This window comes from Bradysia coprophila (genome assembly GCF_014529535.1).
Source record: "Bradysia coprophila strain Holo2 chromosome X unlocalized genomic scaffold, BU_Bcop_v1 contig_12, whole genome shotgun sequence".
NCBI lineage: Eukaryota > Metazoa > Arthropoda > Insecta > Diptera > Sciaridae > Bradysia > Bradysia coprophila.
This window is the reverse complement of record NW_023503293.1, coordinates 6,431,841-6,447,626: the sequence shown is the minus strand read 5'-3', so window position 1 is coordinate 6,447,626 and position 15,786 is coordinate 6,431,841. Positions and strand designations below refer to the sequence as shown.

The window sequence follows — 15,786 nt, the reverse complement described above, 5'->3', positions numbered from 1 at the left end:
AGCCCTTCAGCGAGTTTTAACTCGGAATATATAAGTATCGCTATGGGGGACCTTCTGAAACGTCGAGAGACCACTTGTCCAGTAAAACTTTGTTCGTGAAGATTCGCGGTCAAAACTTTTTATATTGCAGATTCGGATGGATGACCTAAACTTGAAGAAAAAACCTTTTGCCGAAGAACTTTGTAAAACGTAATGGAAGTCCTTATGTGTGTACTTCTAAAACAACTGATGAAATATGATCACTTAAATATTTCACCTTCTCATATTTCATCGCAGATGCTTTTAAATCCCTAGTACTTTTCTAATGACCCTCACACGACCATCTACGTTTCGTGTACCTCGAGAAATTTATACAAGAAAAGTGTTAGTTTTCGGTTGAAAATTTTAACTGGACCTAAGATATGGATGAATTTCAAATCCAAAAAGACCCTATTTGCTCTGGAAGTTCATGCAATTACATTTCTAATGACACCCCTTTACCCTTTACGGCTTGTGTAATTGGAGAAATTTCTGTAAGAAAAGTGTATGTTTTCGATTTTTGACCGCCTCACACGCCACTCAAGCTTCGAAGTATTTTTTAAAATTGGTTTTGACTTCTAGGGTCGAATACCTTTCTGGGCAAAAAAACTTCCGCTGGAAAATGCGCTTGCACGCAAAAATTGTAAAAACAAAAACTTGACCCAAAGAGTTTAGGAAATAAAAATTTTACAAAAAAAAAGTTTGTGTCACAAAGTGGTAGATGTTGATTAAAGTTGAAAGTTGAAAGTACTGTTAATAACTTAAAAATATATCCTGAAAGAAAGGAATTCCAATGGCGCCATTTTTTACTCTTTTGAGGATTTTCGACTGATACCAACTTAAAACAAAAAAAAAACTTAAAATTGACTTTTCACACACAAATCTGTAATGAACATTAACACGGCAGAGTAAAAGTAAACCTGGCAGGAGCGGTTCATTGCGCTCCTGCCTGGGTTACTTTTACTCTGCCGTGACATTAAAGATGCTGAAATTTCATCTGTCTTCAAACGGTCACATATGCTATCGACAATAACGGCCAAAATAAGTGATAAGCTCTAACCAGTGCTCCCTTTATCGCAAAATTTATGTTTAAACTAATGAAGTAGCAGATTTTGTTTCCTACTTTGTTTTCAAATAACTGTGACTGATGCGTGCGGAAAGGGTTGTCGTGCTGTACTGTTTTTTTAGCTGTGTTCCTATTTGAAATGTTATGATAAGTAAAGGACTCTATTTCGAAAACTAATAGCAAATCGGAATCTACTACCGCTTGAGATGAAGCGTTCGAGCATGCAGTTTTTGTTTTGAACATTCCCAATTTTTTTATCTATCTAAGATCATTATAGGAACTATAAGAGACATCGGATCAATCTCTTTAATAATATTTGTTTTGTTTTATTGTTGAATAAATGAAAAATACTTCGGTGGTCTGCCTGTTGTCGTTATGTAATAACACTTTGTCAGTTGTGTGTATCTTAAATTCGAAACTCTTCCTTTACATTTGAAATTTAAAAAAATTACAAATATTGGCACCACACACCCATTACTATAGCATACATGACCTGTACAAATCGCAGTCCATCTGTAATATAATTAGGAAAAATAAAATTGCAAAAAAATTTACTATTTCCCAATCGAATTACCATCGAGACTAGTAGCTGATCCACTGCTATCTGACTTACACAGTGGCGGTAGATAGCCAGTTTCACAATGACAGTAACCTTTATTGTCGCACGCACCGTGTCCATTGCAGTTTTCCGGACAATTAACACCAATGCCTTTGAACCGTAGACTTTCGATTGATCTACATCTCTGTCGTACACAGATTTTCCCTTCGCCGCATTTAGCACCATTCGGAGATAGTCCCGGATCAACGTTGTGCAAGCCAAGATCGAAGACGACTGCTTGGCAGGGGAAATATGGATACACCGGTGAATAACCACGTCGCACATCTATATAGGAACTCTTCAACTCATGGTCGTCGTCAGTTGGTTGACATTGTAGTTGACCGCATAAAATGTCTTCATCAGAGCATTTTTTCAATGAATTTTCCGGCCAATTTTTGCCACAATTTCCCCACATGTCTCCGTTGACGTTATTGCCATAACATTCATCCACAGACTCTGCATATTGGCCCCATAACAATTTACACTGATTAGAGTGCGATCGACAAGCGCCTTCGTAGCAATATGCATTTCCATCATCGCACAATTCAGTGTCACGTTTGTAACGGTTTTCTGGACAGTATTCTGTTCCGTGGGTGCAGTACTCCGGCAAATCGCACTCTCCGTCACTTGGTCGACAGACGGTTCCCGCAGGTCGCATGCGGCAAGTAGTCAAATCACAGCATTCACCAGTTGCACAAGATGCATTGGATTGAAGCATACAAGTATGCGCATCGCAGCACAAATTTTCACAGTATTCGGGTAAACCACAGTCGCATTGTTCGCCAGGTTCAACGAAACCGTTTCCACATTCTGGATTCATAATTAATGCGGTCGGCTTGTTTCTGATGAATAAACGAATCAGATACGTGAATACAATATGTACCTTCACAGTATTTACCGCAAACATTGCAGCTGTCCGCGATCAAAGGCTAGATTCAATTTTTCCTTACTGCATGAGCTCCAGCTAAAGGCGACCGCATTAGAAGTGGTATATTCCATGATACAGGGCGGTGACTGACACTCGCATTGTTCTGTGTCATGGTACATACCAAAATTGTGTCCCATTTCATGGGCAATCGTTGAAGCAACAATACTGGTGCTAGGACTGTGTTTGTGTGTAATTCCTCCCGAACTTTTATGAGTACACATCGCATTCAGGATTGCATGTCCTGTGTAATGAAGAAGAAATGAAATTCGTCCCTCACTGGATCACCTACGCAAGGCATACCTATAACACTTCTCTCAAATTTCTGATTCGTCAATAAGTGTGCGTTATCGTTTGGATGTTCTAGCATTAAAATTTCTCGACGATGTGTCAGAAATTCTTCTAATGTTTTGCTGGAATCACTTGACAAATTGATTCTATCTTTCTCATTCCATATCGACACTCCCACCAAGATAATGAAGATATTTAACGATTCATAGAGCTAAAGAATAAAGTCAATAGTTAGATGGGGAAGGTAAGCATCTCAGCACTTTTACTAACGGATCTATTAGTTCGTTTGATCTAACTATTTTCAAGAGACTGATTTCCAATCTTTTACTTCGTTCTAGAGCATTTTCAAGACTTAAATTTCAAATGAACAACTTTGAATTTGACAAATTTGAATGATGAAGAACATGAGGCGACTAACAGCCCCATCCGAGAAACATGTAAAAAAGGCTTCCGATTGTATTGCGTCGTTTGTTTAACTTTTTCTTAATTAAAAGGGGGTCCTTCACAACAGCACAAACGAGAAAAATTACGAATTTTAAAAGTATATAGGGTGAGTGTACCAATCTCAGAACTTGTATGAGTGTATGTAATCTGTAAATGGCCCTCCAAATAGACGATTCTACTGTATCACTTACAGCATTCACAACATTTGCAATGTCCTTGCAGTATTTGTGAATTTTTTTTAAATCTCTTCCGAAGTCTCTGTAAATTGCATTGTCCACAACTAAAACAAATTCCACGAATAGCGACTGTCTGTTGGCCTTACTCGGACCTTTTATTGTGCCATCGGTTGATCGTTTCATCTACAACACATTAATCATGGAATGCATGGTTTTATTGGTCAGAGTTTTTGATTAAATCGGGTTTTTTCTGCAACAACTTACCTTCCGGCCAAGTTTGAAATTCTCATTCATGAATGTTCCGATATCATGTTTACCATGTCCACAAGTGAAATTGTTTGACTGATTTTGCATCCTATCAGAGTGTCTGAAAGAAATTTTTTGTTGTTGAAGCGAACACCACAAAACCGATAATTTGTGTTGCTCAGGATTATACTTGTAAGCTTGTAAGTGTTAAGATTATTTAAGACAAGCATATTGTACTCCCGATAATTATTGGTAAATAGGGTCTCTCCCAGTTACGGACTTACCTGTACAAATAGTGCTTGTCTCCCCTGTGATTCGTATCGACGTAATAAGTTTCGTTCCCATCGCAAATCACACCATTTATTCCATTACACGTGGATATTGCTGCGTAAGATGCGGCATTATTTCTAATTGTGCCCTGGATATAAAATGAGAAATTTTGGACGAGTGAATTTCTCGAATTTAATTTACCATTTTTAGGGCACTCACTTTGTAATGACACAAATCTACATCAGTCTTAGTAAAATGTTGAACAGCATCGGTACCATTTGGTAATTGGTATCTCATAAAGTGATTGTGTGGAATGAAATTGTGGTTTAATTTTAAGTCTATTATCACATCATTTTTACCATAGCTATAACGTAGTATCAACTCGTTGATGTGTTGACCGTCCTGTAAAAAAAACCCAAAAGCTGAATGACTGAAACTGATTACAACGAAAACTTGTAATTAAATGAAGTGGAAGTCAGTGTTTAGAAACGAATGTGCTCCAGCCAATTTTCAATTGATCAACTCATACGAACAAACCTACATATATGTCTTTATATACGGTTTTACTATTATGCCAGTATAACTTTGTTTGTATGACTGGAGCAGCAGAAAAACAGCTGAAGCAAATTATTGCCTAAATTTCACTGCCTTCGACTGTATTTATCTTAATTTCTTTATCCGTTTTCCAAATATCTACCAAACTAAATAGACATCTTACCTCCATTTGTGTGCCTAAAATAACTCTACTACTTCGTCCGTATAGTAAAACTGGCTCTATAATTTCGTATCTTAAAAACTCATCCGAAGAGTGTTGTTCAACTGAAAATGGAAAAACACAGGGAATCAACCACACAGATGTGATGAACATTTCGCATACTACAATGGGTACGTAAAGACAACACAATCGCGTCTCTTTTCACATTTTCTCATAACTAAAAATAATAGACTTGAATATCTGTTCTATATGTTCATTGAATCAACTTATTACAAGCCTTTTGTGCACACAAAATGTTTGACTGGTGCAATTCATCGGTGAAAAAAAAAACGTTGCACTATCCTAACCAACAGTCAAATAAACCCATGATTGAAAGATATGCAATGAATACTCACCTCCTTTTTCTTCTTCTCCTCCTCCTGCATATATTGGCACAAGAAGTGTGACGAAGAATACTGTCGCTTTCCATCTGATGAGCTTTCGGATCCCCTGACATGTCAATTGTTTAAGCGCATTTTTAGTACAACAGCTAACTCTGGTTCTAAAATTTTTCGCCATAACAGAATCTACACGTTCTTGCTTTACACTGGTTGTAAATTTCAAATTATATTAAAATAGAAACTTTTCCAGCTTGCACAAAATTTCAGCGGACTATGAAAGCTAATGCATTGCTTCGGTTAGACTGTAAAACTAATTCTAAAACAAGATTTAATGCTTGAGCTTCATAATTTAAATAAAATTTAATCAAAATCTTTTATCCGACTGAACAATTTATCAGAACCTTTACATTTCCAGTATATTTGTCATTGGAAATATATCAGAAAATGTGTCACAATAAATTCATAATTTTTGAATAATTTTTTTTTATCTCATGGATATGTCTTATCAAGAAAATTGCATAATGCAATGGACGTTTTAATGGATTATCGCACAATATAAATAATAAATAAAACATTTCCTCAATGTATACCGCACCAAACGATATAAGATGATGATGATGATTACATTGTTAAGCCCTGAAAATAGTCGTACCGTGCATGGTTCTATTATGATCTGAAAGACAGGCATCGCATCAGTTAAAACGAGGTAAAGCTTCATAAATATAAATCTAGATATCATCGAAAGTGCTCTTGCAACAAGTTACAAAACTAGTTTTATTACCTTTTACATATTTCACTTTAATAATATAATTTTTCAATTATTCATTACGCGTTGAAAATCTTAATTAGTTTTCTGTAAACAACATTCTAACTAATCAATTAATTAATTTTATCAAAAAATTTATTACATCTTTAGCGCCATGATTACAATATGTAAATGATTTATGGTGGCATTTTTTACGAAAATTTGCGCAGAACAAGTCAACCATGCTAACAATCGAACAAGAAAATTCACAAAAAGGTCAGAGCAAAAATGGAATTTTCGGAAAACGATGAATAATAGACGAGGGAAAATTGAGAGAGGAAACGAGAGTAGAAATTGGTGGCACAGACCGATGGAATTTTCGACATAAGATGGATTTTTTGGCATATTAGGGATAAACCATTATGGTTCGAAAACTTCGCAAGTGTGGCAGTTTAGTGAACTTTTGACATTTCTCCTGTATATTTTATGTCAAAAGTCCATGAAACCGCCATACTTACGGACTTTATGCACCATAATGGTTTATGCCTATTGAGTGGAACTGTTAGAATTTTAATGGATTATTCACAGTCGGAGAAAAGATGATGATTTAGGAGTTGTTGTGATTTGTATTTGAAATCCAGACAAATGTAGAGCACATGTGTGAAAGTTTTTTTGTTTGGGTGGGTCTCAAACACGAAAGTCTGAATTTGTCAGGTGTTACCCTCTCAAGTGGTTCTCCTTGATGAAAAAATAAGTTTTTTTATTCTATGGTAACCCTCTTGGAGTCGATTTAAGGTTGCCGAAGTTCGTCGAAGCGTAGATTCGCGAGTCGCGACATGAAACTTCTCCAAGCCACGCACATATCGACATAGGACTGAAAATTCGCAGGAAGGATAGTTCTTTGAAAATACTGTTGAGTGGAGTAGATTAAAAGTGAAATTCTATTGGCTATCTTTCCTGCTAATTTTCAGTCCTCTGTCGATGTGTTAGGTTGCGTGGATCACATTCGGTAGTGCTTCAAGTAGTGTTCAAAAAAAACACTATTCTACACTTTGACGAATTTCCGGCCAATCTGAAAAAGGATTATATTATTTAAGGTCACGAAAAAATTTAAAAAAAAGTTAAAAAGTTGAAAAATAATCGCCAAATAAAATATATCAGCCGCCGAGTCAGCCGACCTGAGGCACTGGCGGCGGCTGTCGGCGGCTAGCCACATTCAGCCGACCAAAAACACCGGCGGCGGCGGCGGGCATTTTAGCCGTCAGCCGCCGCTTTCAGCCGGCTGAAAATCGGCGGCTCTCTGGTCTGATCAGATATGAAGTACGAGTCGCCCAGTGTCTTCGGTTCATCCGACACTTCGAATGTTCAATATTTCTGCGTAAAGGATACGAAATAAAAACGGAGAATTTTTTCGCAAACGAAGCTCGTCCGATTCGTGCTTTAAGGTGAAAGTTGTATTTTTCATTGACGGGAGAGGTCGTGGACGACGAATCTTTATTAAATATTTCGTGATATCACGAATAATCTCAACGTCTCACTAAATTCGATGAAACATAAATTATGGAAATTGCAAAGTAAGATTTTTCACATAATATGGACATATAAAAGTTTCTTCAACATTTCATATAATAAGTCCAAACATACATCGACTTGAGCTTTGATTCTTCTGTAGATATGAAGTGCAATGTATCTACATTTGTTGAATTGTTAACCAACATCAGTTGACTAAGCACATCAGAAGAAAGATTGAAGAAAATTGATATCAGATAACTTGTAAATATATGTAAGTTGTAAGTCTGTCAAATGTAAAGAAATTCGAACTGAAATAGCATCTCACTTAGGACGTATTTTAAGGGTAATTTCCAACAATGTCCTACTTTTACTCTCTTTTTTGTCCTTTTCCCGAAAAATACGATACTTCGATGTCCCTCCGTTGCTTTTATGGCCGTTTCAGTTGTTGTCTTTATATACCAGCTGGAATGATAAACCGGAATAGGTCAAAATGGTCTAGCGTTACAATCTCCTAAAATTTAAACGAAGTCGACCCCTTATCACACGAGAAAAAAAATCCACCTGGAAACCACCGATCAAACAGCTGTACCACGAAAACGACAATTACGAGAGAGGCGAGATATACCTCGTTGAACTCGTAATGAAGCAAGGATTTTATAGTGCAAGTTAATAGCATAAAAATAGTGTAACCTATAGTAGAATGGTGTGCTTTGGACCAGTGATTAATATAGATATGTAGATTTTAAAAACGATTACTAGCCCTTAAGAAGCCTACCCTTAACCCCTCCACCACTATTCAAAGTTTTCACTGTCAACTTGAATGAATTATTGTGAACTGATTTCTTCATCTATCGTAGTGATATATAGCACAAATGAAAAAGGAAGGTCCAAACTATTTTTCAGTATACTAAAATTTACCTAAATTTTCCGATTTTCCAAACACTTTCCAATTTTTCTTCAGTGGTAGTTATGAATTTGCAAGTTAAATTTAAATATCTTCAAAAGTTTGTTTTGAAAATGGATTTTTTTTATTATTGTTTAGTATTTAATTTGCCACTACTTACCAGAAGAAACATCTTTTGGATTTTTCCAAACGTAGCGGCCAGGTGCGATTTTTGTGTTAAATTTGAGCTATTTTTAATTAGATTTTTTTAAACAAAACTTTTGGTCGTTTTTTAAGCAGATTACTTGTTAAAACTACTATAAATGTTTGAAAAATAGAAAAATAGTTGGTTTTCCAATTTAGGGATAGGGTATGGTAGCTCATTCGAGTTTATTATGCAAATTTGTTACCCCCTTATAAACTTTCACCAAAACTGTATCTCTCGCACTCAGCTCTAACAGAAAATAATTAACATAATCATAAAGCTGCAGTTCTCAGCTTTATGATGAGACCAAACACTCCATATTGAAATGAAAATATTATTAACTTTGGACGCAATAGGTGTTACGGGACACTTCTGCTCGCTAAAATTAATTGCTGGAAACTCTACAACAAAAATTTGCAAACGGAGCCCACCAAGACATTTTGGAATGATTGGACAATGAGTAGTAAGCTCTTATAACATTGACGTCCATTCTTTATCATCCAGACGATCCTCCTCTAAAAAGATCTAAAAAGGGAGTTTTTAAAGAGAAATATTATTGCTCAGAACAGGTAGGTTAGATAAGACTGGTGGTATGGTTAGCTTCTAGTAAGAAAGCTGCTCTCAGGAACTAGCTAGATATTTAATGTAGCACTCCTTTACCTGTACTCTTACTTTCAGCAGATTTTCATCTAGAATGCAAAATGTTGGTGTTGGTGTTTGTAAGTCACAAGGCTGCTGAAATTTTAAATTTAACTAACTCTGAAGAAAAATTGGAAAATGTGTGGAAAATCGGAAAATTTTAGGATTCTAAAAAAAGTTTCAACCTTTCTCTTTCATTTGAGCTATACATCACTACGATAGGTGAAGAAATCAGTTCGCAATAATTCATTCAAGTTGCCTCTACACTGAAAACTTTGAATAGGGGTGGAGGGGTGGGTTTCTTCAGGGCTAGTAATCGTTTTTAAAATCTACATATCTATATTAATCACTGGTCAAAAGCACACCATATGATTTGCACTATTTTTATGCCTTTACAAAAACATGGATCCGTACTATCATGTATACCCTACTCTTTAAAAATACGGATGACAGAGCTAGCCGATTCTTCGACGAATTGGCGATTTCACTAGGTAGTACGTTAGCACTCTCGCTTTGAACATTTTAGTTTTATCGCGCCAATGTTTCTGTATATTTTAACAATCGAGCTAAAGATGTAGCTGCATACCTTCTTGATTTTTTTTAGATAGAATCTCCTTCATCCACATAATCCGTAGAGCTCGTTTATATTTACGAAATGAGCGATACATCTCCATCATTCGAAACACAATAGATTCGATGACAGCTGACAGACCGTATTGTAATAACAGATCCAATCGCAACATTTATTTTGAAAATGAAATTATTTACGGGAAGAACATAACATAGTCGCTGTATTGAATTTTTTAATTTTTTTAAAATCAAAATGATTATTAGACGACCCATCCACATAAATATAACGTCAGCAATTTTACTCATAGTTTTAAATGGAGTGCACTATTCGAATATGGGTTTGTGTGATTTGAAAGTTTTTTATGTTTCTCTTCTACTGTGATTATTTTGACTCAAATATAACGAAAGATCAAACGCTTTTGCTTTCAGCGATAAATCATATGGAAGTCTCTTCGAAAACGGAAAACCAGAAGAACACAACTAACGTCGATTTCATCACAAACAAACAAAAATCGGTAAGGTCCACTCTCTATAACCAAAACGGACAGCTGGAAAAACGTAAAAAAAAATATTTTCCCATTCGTTGCAGCAATTGTCCGATGTATCGTTGTGTTCGACGGGAGGAAACTGTAGCGAATTGCCTGCCGCATGCATCACATGCAATTTCAATTATTCATGCATTTATGGACAAATGCAATCGGTGACATGCGATGCTCGACCTAATGTTCAGTGTCACGTTAGTATCTCGACATCGATGAGACTCTCATCATGATAGGGCAATATTTTCATTTTCGTTTGTTTCAGGGCGAACGCGAATTCAAACGTAGTCTACTCTGCCGATATTGTTGGCAAACCGAATCGTGGGAGCACAGTTGCGTCTTAAAAGATAATTGCAATTCCATCAATTCGTATTACTTGTAAGTGTTCCCAACCCGGATTAGAATCCATTTGAATCGTGGCTGACGAGATTCCATGTCTTTTCGTTTTCAGCACAAACTGTTCGGTATGGTCAGACCTACTGTGTCTAGGAAATCGAAAATTTCAAAAGAGACTGCGATGTAATTGGACTCAGGGTTACAAGTGGTCCACCGCATTAATTATAAGTATTACGTTGGGTGGATTTGGAGCTGATAGGTAAACGACATCCGTTTAACGAAGAATGACGCACCACATGAATCGAATATTTTTTTTGTTTTTGTTCTGCAGATTTTATCTGGGTCATTGGCAAGAAGGCATAGGAAAATTGTTTAGTTTCGGCGGATTGGGCGTTTGGACATTGATTGATGTTACGTTGATATCATTGCATTATTTGGGTCCAGCCGATGGCTCCCTATTTATTTAGATGAATTTTTTCAGATTTTTTTTTCTTTCTTAAATGTACTGAGTGATGCGATATAATATCATGTTACATACATCATATTAAGTACAGCAAAAGTAATCGTTTTTTTAGAGCTACGAAAAATGTGATAAAAATATACAAGAGAATGACGATACGTACTGCTTTTCATTTCGGAGGTATTATGGCCGGATGATCGGAGAAGCAATATTGGAGCTTAGGAAGATCGAAATACGGTTTTTAGTCGATCATCGAATATGTTAAATAGAATGAGCAAAAATGTGTCAACTTTTGAGATTGTCAGTTTGGCACGCTTCAATTTCAGTTGCAAGCTTTCGACAAAGAAAAGTTCGTCAAAACTTTAAGCTGAAAAATTGTCACAAAAAATCATCGAAAAACCCGACGAATATCTTATCAGTCAAAAAACCCTTAAAGGGTAAATGTGACGCAAGTCCTTTATATTACTTACAAAATAACTGATATCGCTGAGGGTGACGCATTTTGCGTCGTACGCAAAAGTTTTATCAACAAAAAATTACTCAAAAAATTTGTGAAAGAAATTTGCGTCACAAGTACCAGATGATTTGGTTTTCTTTCGTTTAAATTCTTTCAGTACATTTTTCAACCATTTCCCGTTCCTTAACATCTGCAGTAACGTGTGATAGCTCGTTGAACTCGTATGGATTCCTAGATCCCAGATATCTTAGTTTGGGGGTCGTTGGAGTTAAGGGAGAGAAGTCAAAAAGTTGCTGCAAATATGCTCCGCCGTCCTCAAAAAATTTTTGTTAAAACATTTCTGAGTCTGGACTTGCGTCACGCCCGCTTACTAACGTGCGGACATGATAGCTTTCAGTAATGCCGAACAAACAATACATTGAAAACATGTTTACATGCCAGCGTGCGGTAAAATGCACTTAACATCACTGTTTGTGATTGTGAAATAGTTATTTTCCTAACGCATGCTAAAATGCTTTTTCTTTGCGAATGAGAGGTTTTCATCTCGAGCCGGAGGCGAAAAAAGTTAGGACAAACTATCAAGTAAACAAACAACGCACTTAAAGCAAAAGTGTGTCGATTGACAACAAATAGAGTACAATTTTGTAAGAAAAATGTTTCCAGATTTTTACAGTGTTAAAATTTGTCTTATACACTGTACCGTTTCAGTACTCTATTTTAGTACCACTCATGCTTGAAATGTGTTGAAACAAAGCAAAAATTAAAAAAATTCAATTTTATCTATCACACGGAGTACTTTGTTGGTAAGTTTTGTCATCAAAGTGGAAATTTATCTCACACTTCACCATAATGCGGACTATTCATTCATGTGTCATGTAGCCGAACGAAGATGTTAGGCTCACATTCAATTTAAAGGCAACGTATAGACTGTTATGATCAGAGCGAGAAAACCGAAGACTAGTTATTATAACTTGCCTTGGGGTACTTGTCAAAGTATTTACTTCTCTTTCAACGCGGTACGCGAAAGGGCCGAAGACCAGTTTATTATAACTTGTTAAAATATCTCTTTCTCTTTCATCATAATATTCTATATGGTCGAAACTTAAATTTGTGACGTTGTAGTCTGATAGAATCAAATTCAATTTGAAAAGAACTTCGTAGACTTTGACATTTTTAGGGTTTTCTGACATTTTCACGCCAAATGCTTAATTTCACAGATTTTCAAATGGTTAGTGGAAAATATGAACCTTAATGGCTGGAATGTTGTTACCCAAAAAGCGTTCAATTATATGAGAAGTCTCAAACGATATTAATTTCTCACAGACCCAAAGGTATCATCGCCTTCATCCACAGTTCTATTCATAAGTTGTTGCCTTGTTGATCGCCGAATTTTCGAAAGATTTATACAAAATTGGTATTTCCAAAGGCCTTAACATTTCAAAGATTTTCTTTTTATTTAAAATTATGAATTTGACATGTATGATCCTGGGGATATCAACTCCTTCGCGTGTATAAATGATGGGGGAGGAAAAATAGTGTACGGCTGTGTCGGATAGACATGAGCATCCAAAGTTTTAAAAACTACTATTTAGCAATGGTTTACGACCCGGCCAGGCTTCCTTGGCGTATTTCTTCTTCTTCGGTTCGCTCAGATTTTCAGACATGTGCTCGTGCTCTCCAGTATTGACCACTGAAATGCAAGAAAGATAAACGAATTTAGAAAGACAACCAAACATCAACAACTGTTACTAATATCCTACATTTGTGCGTCGATTGTACCAACTGCGCGGTGGGTACATTCTCACTTTCGGTAACAGTTGGTGCTACTTCTGGCGCAGGATTCGGGAATATACCCATTTTCGATCCAAGATTGGTCATCGACGGTGCACTGTCAACACTAGCCGAAAAGGTGTCCATTTTCGAGCTTTCTCCACCGGTTGCCGGCGGTAGATCTTCGTACAGTTGCGGTATGAAATTGTGCGGATGCATATGTTTCGACAATTCGGCCGATGTTTGTGGCGTTCCCATGGCACTGCTGTCTAGTTTAACTCGTTTTGCCGGCACAACGGTCGTTTGAATTAGATTACGGAATCGACCGATTGCCGGATTTATGTCCTCTGGATTGATAATGATTTCTTCTTCATTGAATGTGACCGAACGGCGTTTCTTCTTCTTGCTGGCACTCTGGAACCAACAGAAGAACATGTAAGTAAGAAAATTGTTTTCGAAAGCCGACCAATTGACGGTGAGATTGCAGAAGCAATCAGTTTACCTTTTTCACGTTATTGTCGTCCGTTATTCCTAACATTGATATTCGTCGATTGTGTGCCGTATTGTATTCCGTTAGGTTCTAAAAACAAAAACGTGTAACACTTGATCGAACAATTTGAAATGATGTTACATCAAGTTCCATCTGAGTTTCCGGTATCAGCAGCGAACCATCACTCATATCAGTCATCGGTATATCTTCCATTATATTGTTCGACGATCGTGAGCCAGCTACCGGTCGTTCTCTCAGTGTATAGTATCTGAAATGTTGCCGTCAAAGCTTAGAATAAAACAAAAATCTTTCAACAAATCGTCGTTCAACTCACCTTGTCGATGCGCCGAAATGAAATGTTGAATTTATGTGCAATTGTGTCGGCTTATGCGGTTCAATTTGTAAATTGCCAATGAATGTACCGTGAGCTACAAATAATGTGCATTGGTTGTTATAAATCGGTTATCGAACGATACAGATGACACAAGTCATCATCCAAGCCGACCACTTACTACTTCCCAGATCCACCAAATAGGAAATATTCAAGTGCTTGTGATAGACGTAGGCTGCATGTACGCGAGAACATGAACTATGATCGATGCAGAAGTCATTCAACTGTGGATTGCGACCAAACAAATAACATTTCTTCTCGTCAATCATCAACTTTTGAATTAGCTTATCATCCTTGGTAACATCTAAGTGATTTCCTTGCGGTGCTTTGCCAGCCCTTAATACATTGGGATAGAAAATCGTTCTGATCGATGTTCATTCAGAGTGTAGCACTGGACTTACCAACTGGGTACTTCGTAATGATTGGCCATTGATGCTTACAGTTCGAAGCGAAAATTACATAGACAGGGTTAATCGCTCCGCCAATATCAACAATTTGTTTAGTCAAACGACAATAAATAAATTTCGATGATGTTTAAGACAAATATGGGTATTCCGATGCCCCCTCTGACGGCTCTGACAATACATTCTTCTTCTGTCATGGAAAAGAATTGGTATTGATGTCTAAGACAATATGGTATGCACGGTATCCACTCGGTTCAAAGTTTTAGTTAAGAAAGATGACATAAAGATGCCGTTGCACTACGGCTGTGCTAGCTATGTTAATGGACTTGTAGATAAATGATAAACACAAAACGAACGGTTTCATTTCTCTCTCACTCCAATCAAGCGACTGTTTCTTATGTTGCATTGTTGAATTGGCTGTTCTGAAATGACCGACTTAGTGGACGACGGTTCCCTTTTTCATAATTCCAAATTTAAATATCTGGCTAAAGTCTAACTCTTCCTCACTTCACTCCGTTTACTCACCGTTACGCTATAAAAATGAAAAGAGAGAGGAGTTTTCATTGTTTAAACGGTGATTAAACAGAGTGAAGTGCGGACTAAGCTTTAAGCTTAAAGCTTCTATAACGAACCTTTATGCATAAAAATGTCAACAGAAGCAGCCACAGCCACACTCTCAATGAAAGTTGGTAGTCAAAAATGAATATCTCGGTACTACCACAGGTGATTATATTCGTGCCGTGTTGAGAAGGAATGTACGTAATTATGTCTGTAAACTAAAGTTTCTTTCGAGCTTTGAACTGCTTTTGAATTCAATGCTTGAATGAACAAACTGCACTGATTAATTGTCAGCCTGCAAAGGCAACGTATCGTGATATGATCGTTTCAAACTATTACTTCATTCGTTTGTTGGATCTAGTCCAAACAGGTACTTTAACACTTCATTAATTTTATCGCACTTTAATATGTTTGCCTATCTAAAGGTCGCATTTTTGTAGGTCTTTTTGTATCTAGGCGTCATTCATAATATATCTCACGCTCAAATTTACATTTTTATACATGCAAACAGTCCAAATCACAACACAACTAAAATTTATTTAGAAAGAACCACCTGAGCCTTCACTTTTGGTGAGCCAAGTTGGATGTCGTAATAACGTTAAAATAGTACATTACTATGCCAGTGAAGGAATTTGATACCTCGAATCGAGGGTTTGAGCCCGAGATACTTTTACTCATCATAATAGAGTTTATAGGAC

The 15,786-nt window shown here is 36.7% G+C and overlaps 3 protein-coding genes across 3 annotated transcripts; 1 reads left to right on the top strand and 2 right to left on the bottom strand.

The window, feature by feature from the left end:
* Positions 1–1,018: 1,018 nt before the first annotated feature.
* Positions 1,019–5,480, bottom strand: LOC119067343 (zinc metalloproteinase-disintegrin-like batroxstatin-2). The gene is made up of 10 exons (XM_037170251.1): positions 5,145–5,480; positions 4,753–4,853; positions 4,254–4,436; positions 4,049–4,182; positions 3,783–3,885; positions 3,534–3,701; positions 2,911–3,109; positions 2,581–2,851; positions 1,659–2,524; positions 1,019–1,597 (listed from the first exon to the last, which is right to left on the bottom strand). The coding sequence occupies exons 1-10, from the start codon at positions 5,305–5,307 to the stop codon at positions 1,533–1,535; spliced, it is 2,253 nt and encodes a 750-aa protein (XP_037026146.1). The 5' UTR covers positions 5,308–5,480; the 3' UTR covers positions 1,019–1,532.
* Positions 5,481–9,779: 4,299 nt separating this feature from the next.
* Positions 9,780–11,171, top strand: LOC119067342 (TM2 domain-containing protein almondex). The gene is made up of 6 exons (XM_037170250.1): positions 9,780–10,021; positions 10,113–10,198; positions 10,273–10,419; positions 10,488–10,600; positions 10,674–10,817; positions 10,890–11,171. The coding sequence occupies exons 1-6, from the start codon at positions 9,937–9,939 to the stop codon at positions 11,023–11,025; spliced, it is 711 nt and encodes a 236-aa protein (XP_037026145.1). The 5' UTR covers positions 9,780–9,936; the 3' UTR covers positions 11,026–11,171.
* Positions 11,172–12,909: 1,738 nt separating this feature from the next.
* Positions 12,910–14,722, bottom strand: LOC119067341 (nuclear inhibitor of protein phosphatase 1). Its single transcript, XM_037170249.1, has 7 exons — positions 14,528–14,722; positions 14,248–14,462; positions 14,070–14,163; positions 13,877–14,003; positions 13,748–13,825; positions 13,236–13,659; positions 12,910–13,165 (listed from the first exon to the last, which is right to left on the bottom strand). The coding sequence occupies exons 1-7, from the start codon at positions 14,554–14,556 to the stop codon at positions 13,050–13,052; spliced, it is 1,083 nt and encodes a 360-aa protein (XP_037026144.1). The 5' UTR covers positions 14,557–14,722; the 3' UTR covers positions 12,910–13,049.
* Positions 14,723–15,786: the final 1,064 nt, after the last annotated feature.

Bases quoted from the DNA above. Each gene is read 5' to 3' on its own strand.
- LOC119067343 (XM_037170251.1), bottom strand. From the start codon at position 5,307: ATGGCGAAAAATTTTAGAACCAGAGTTAGCTGTTGTACTAAAAATGCG. The intron at 4,854-5,144 runs GTGAGTATTCAT...TTCCATTTTCAG, and splicing joins AGGAGAAGAAGAAAAAGGAG to TTGAACAACACTCTTCGGAT. The intron at 4,183-4,253 runs GTGAGTGCCCTA...TTTTATATCCAG, and splicing joins TAGATTTGTGTCATTACAAA to GGCACAATTAGAAATAATGC.
- LOC119067342 (XM_037170250.1), top strand. From the start codon at position 9,937: ATGATTATTAGACGACCCATCCACATAAATATAACGTCAGCAATTTTA. The intron at 10,420-10,487 runs GTTAGTATCTCG...CGTTTGTTTCAG, and splicing joins GACCTAATGTTCAGTGTCAC to GGCGAACGCGAATTCAAACG. The intron at 10,818-10,889 runs GTAAACGACATC...TTTGTTCTGCAG, and splicing joins GGTGGATTTGGAGCTGATAG to ATTTTATCTGGGTCATTGGC.
- LOC119067341 (XM_037170249.1), bottom strand. From the start codon at position 14,556: ATGGCCAATCATTACGAAGTACCCAGTTG. The intron at 14,004-14,069 runs GTGAGTTGAACG...GCAACATTTCAG, and splicing joins CATTTCGGCGCATCGACAAG to ATACTATACACTGAGAGAAC. The intron at 13,166-13,235 runs GTAGGATATTAG...CTTGCATTTCAG, and splicing joins GGTACAATCGACGCACAAAT to TGGTCAATACTGGAGAGCAC.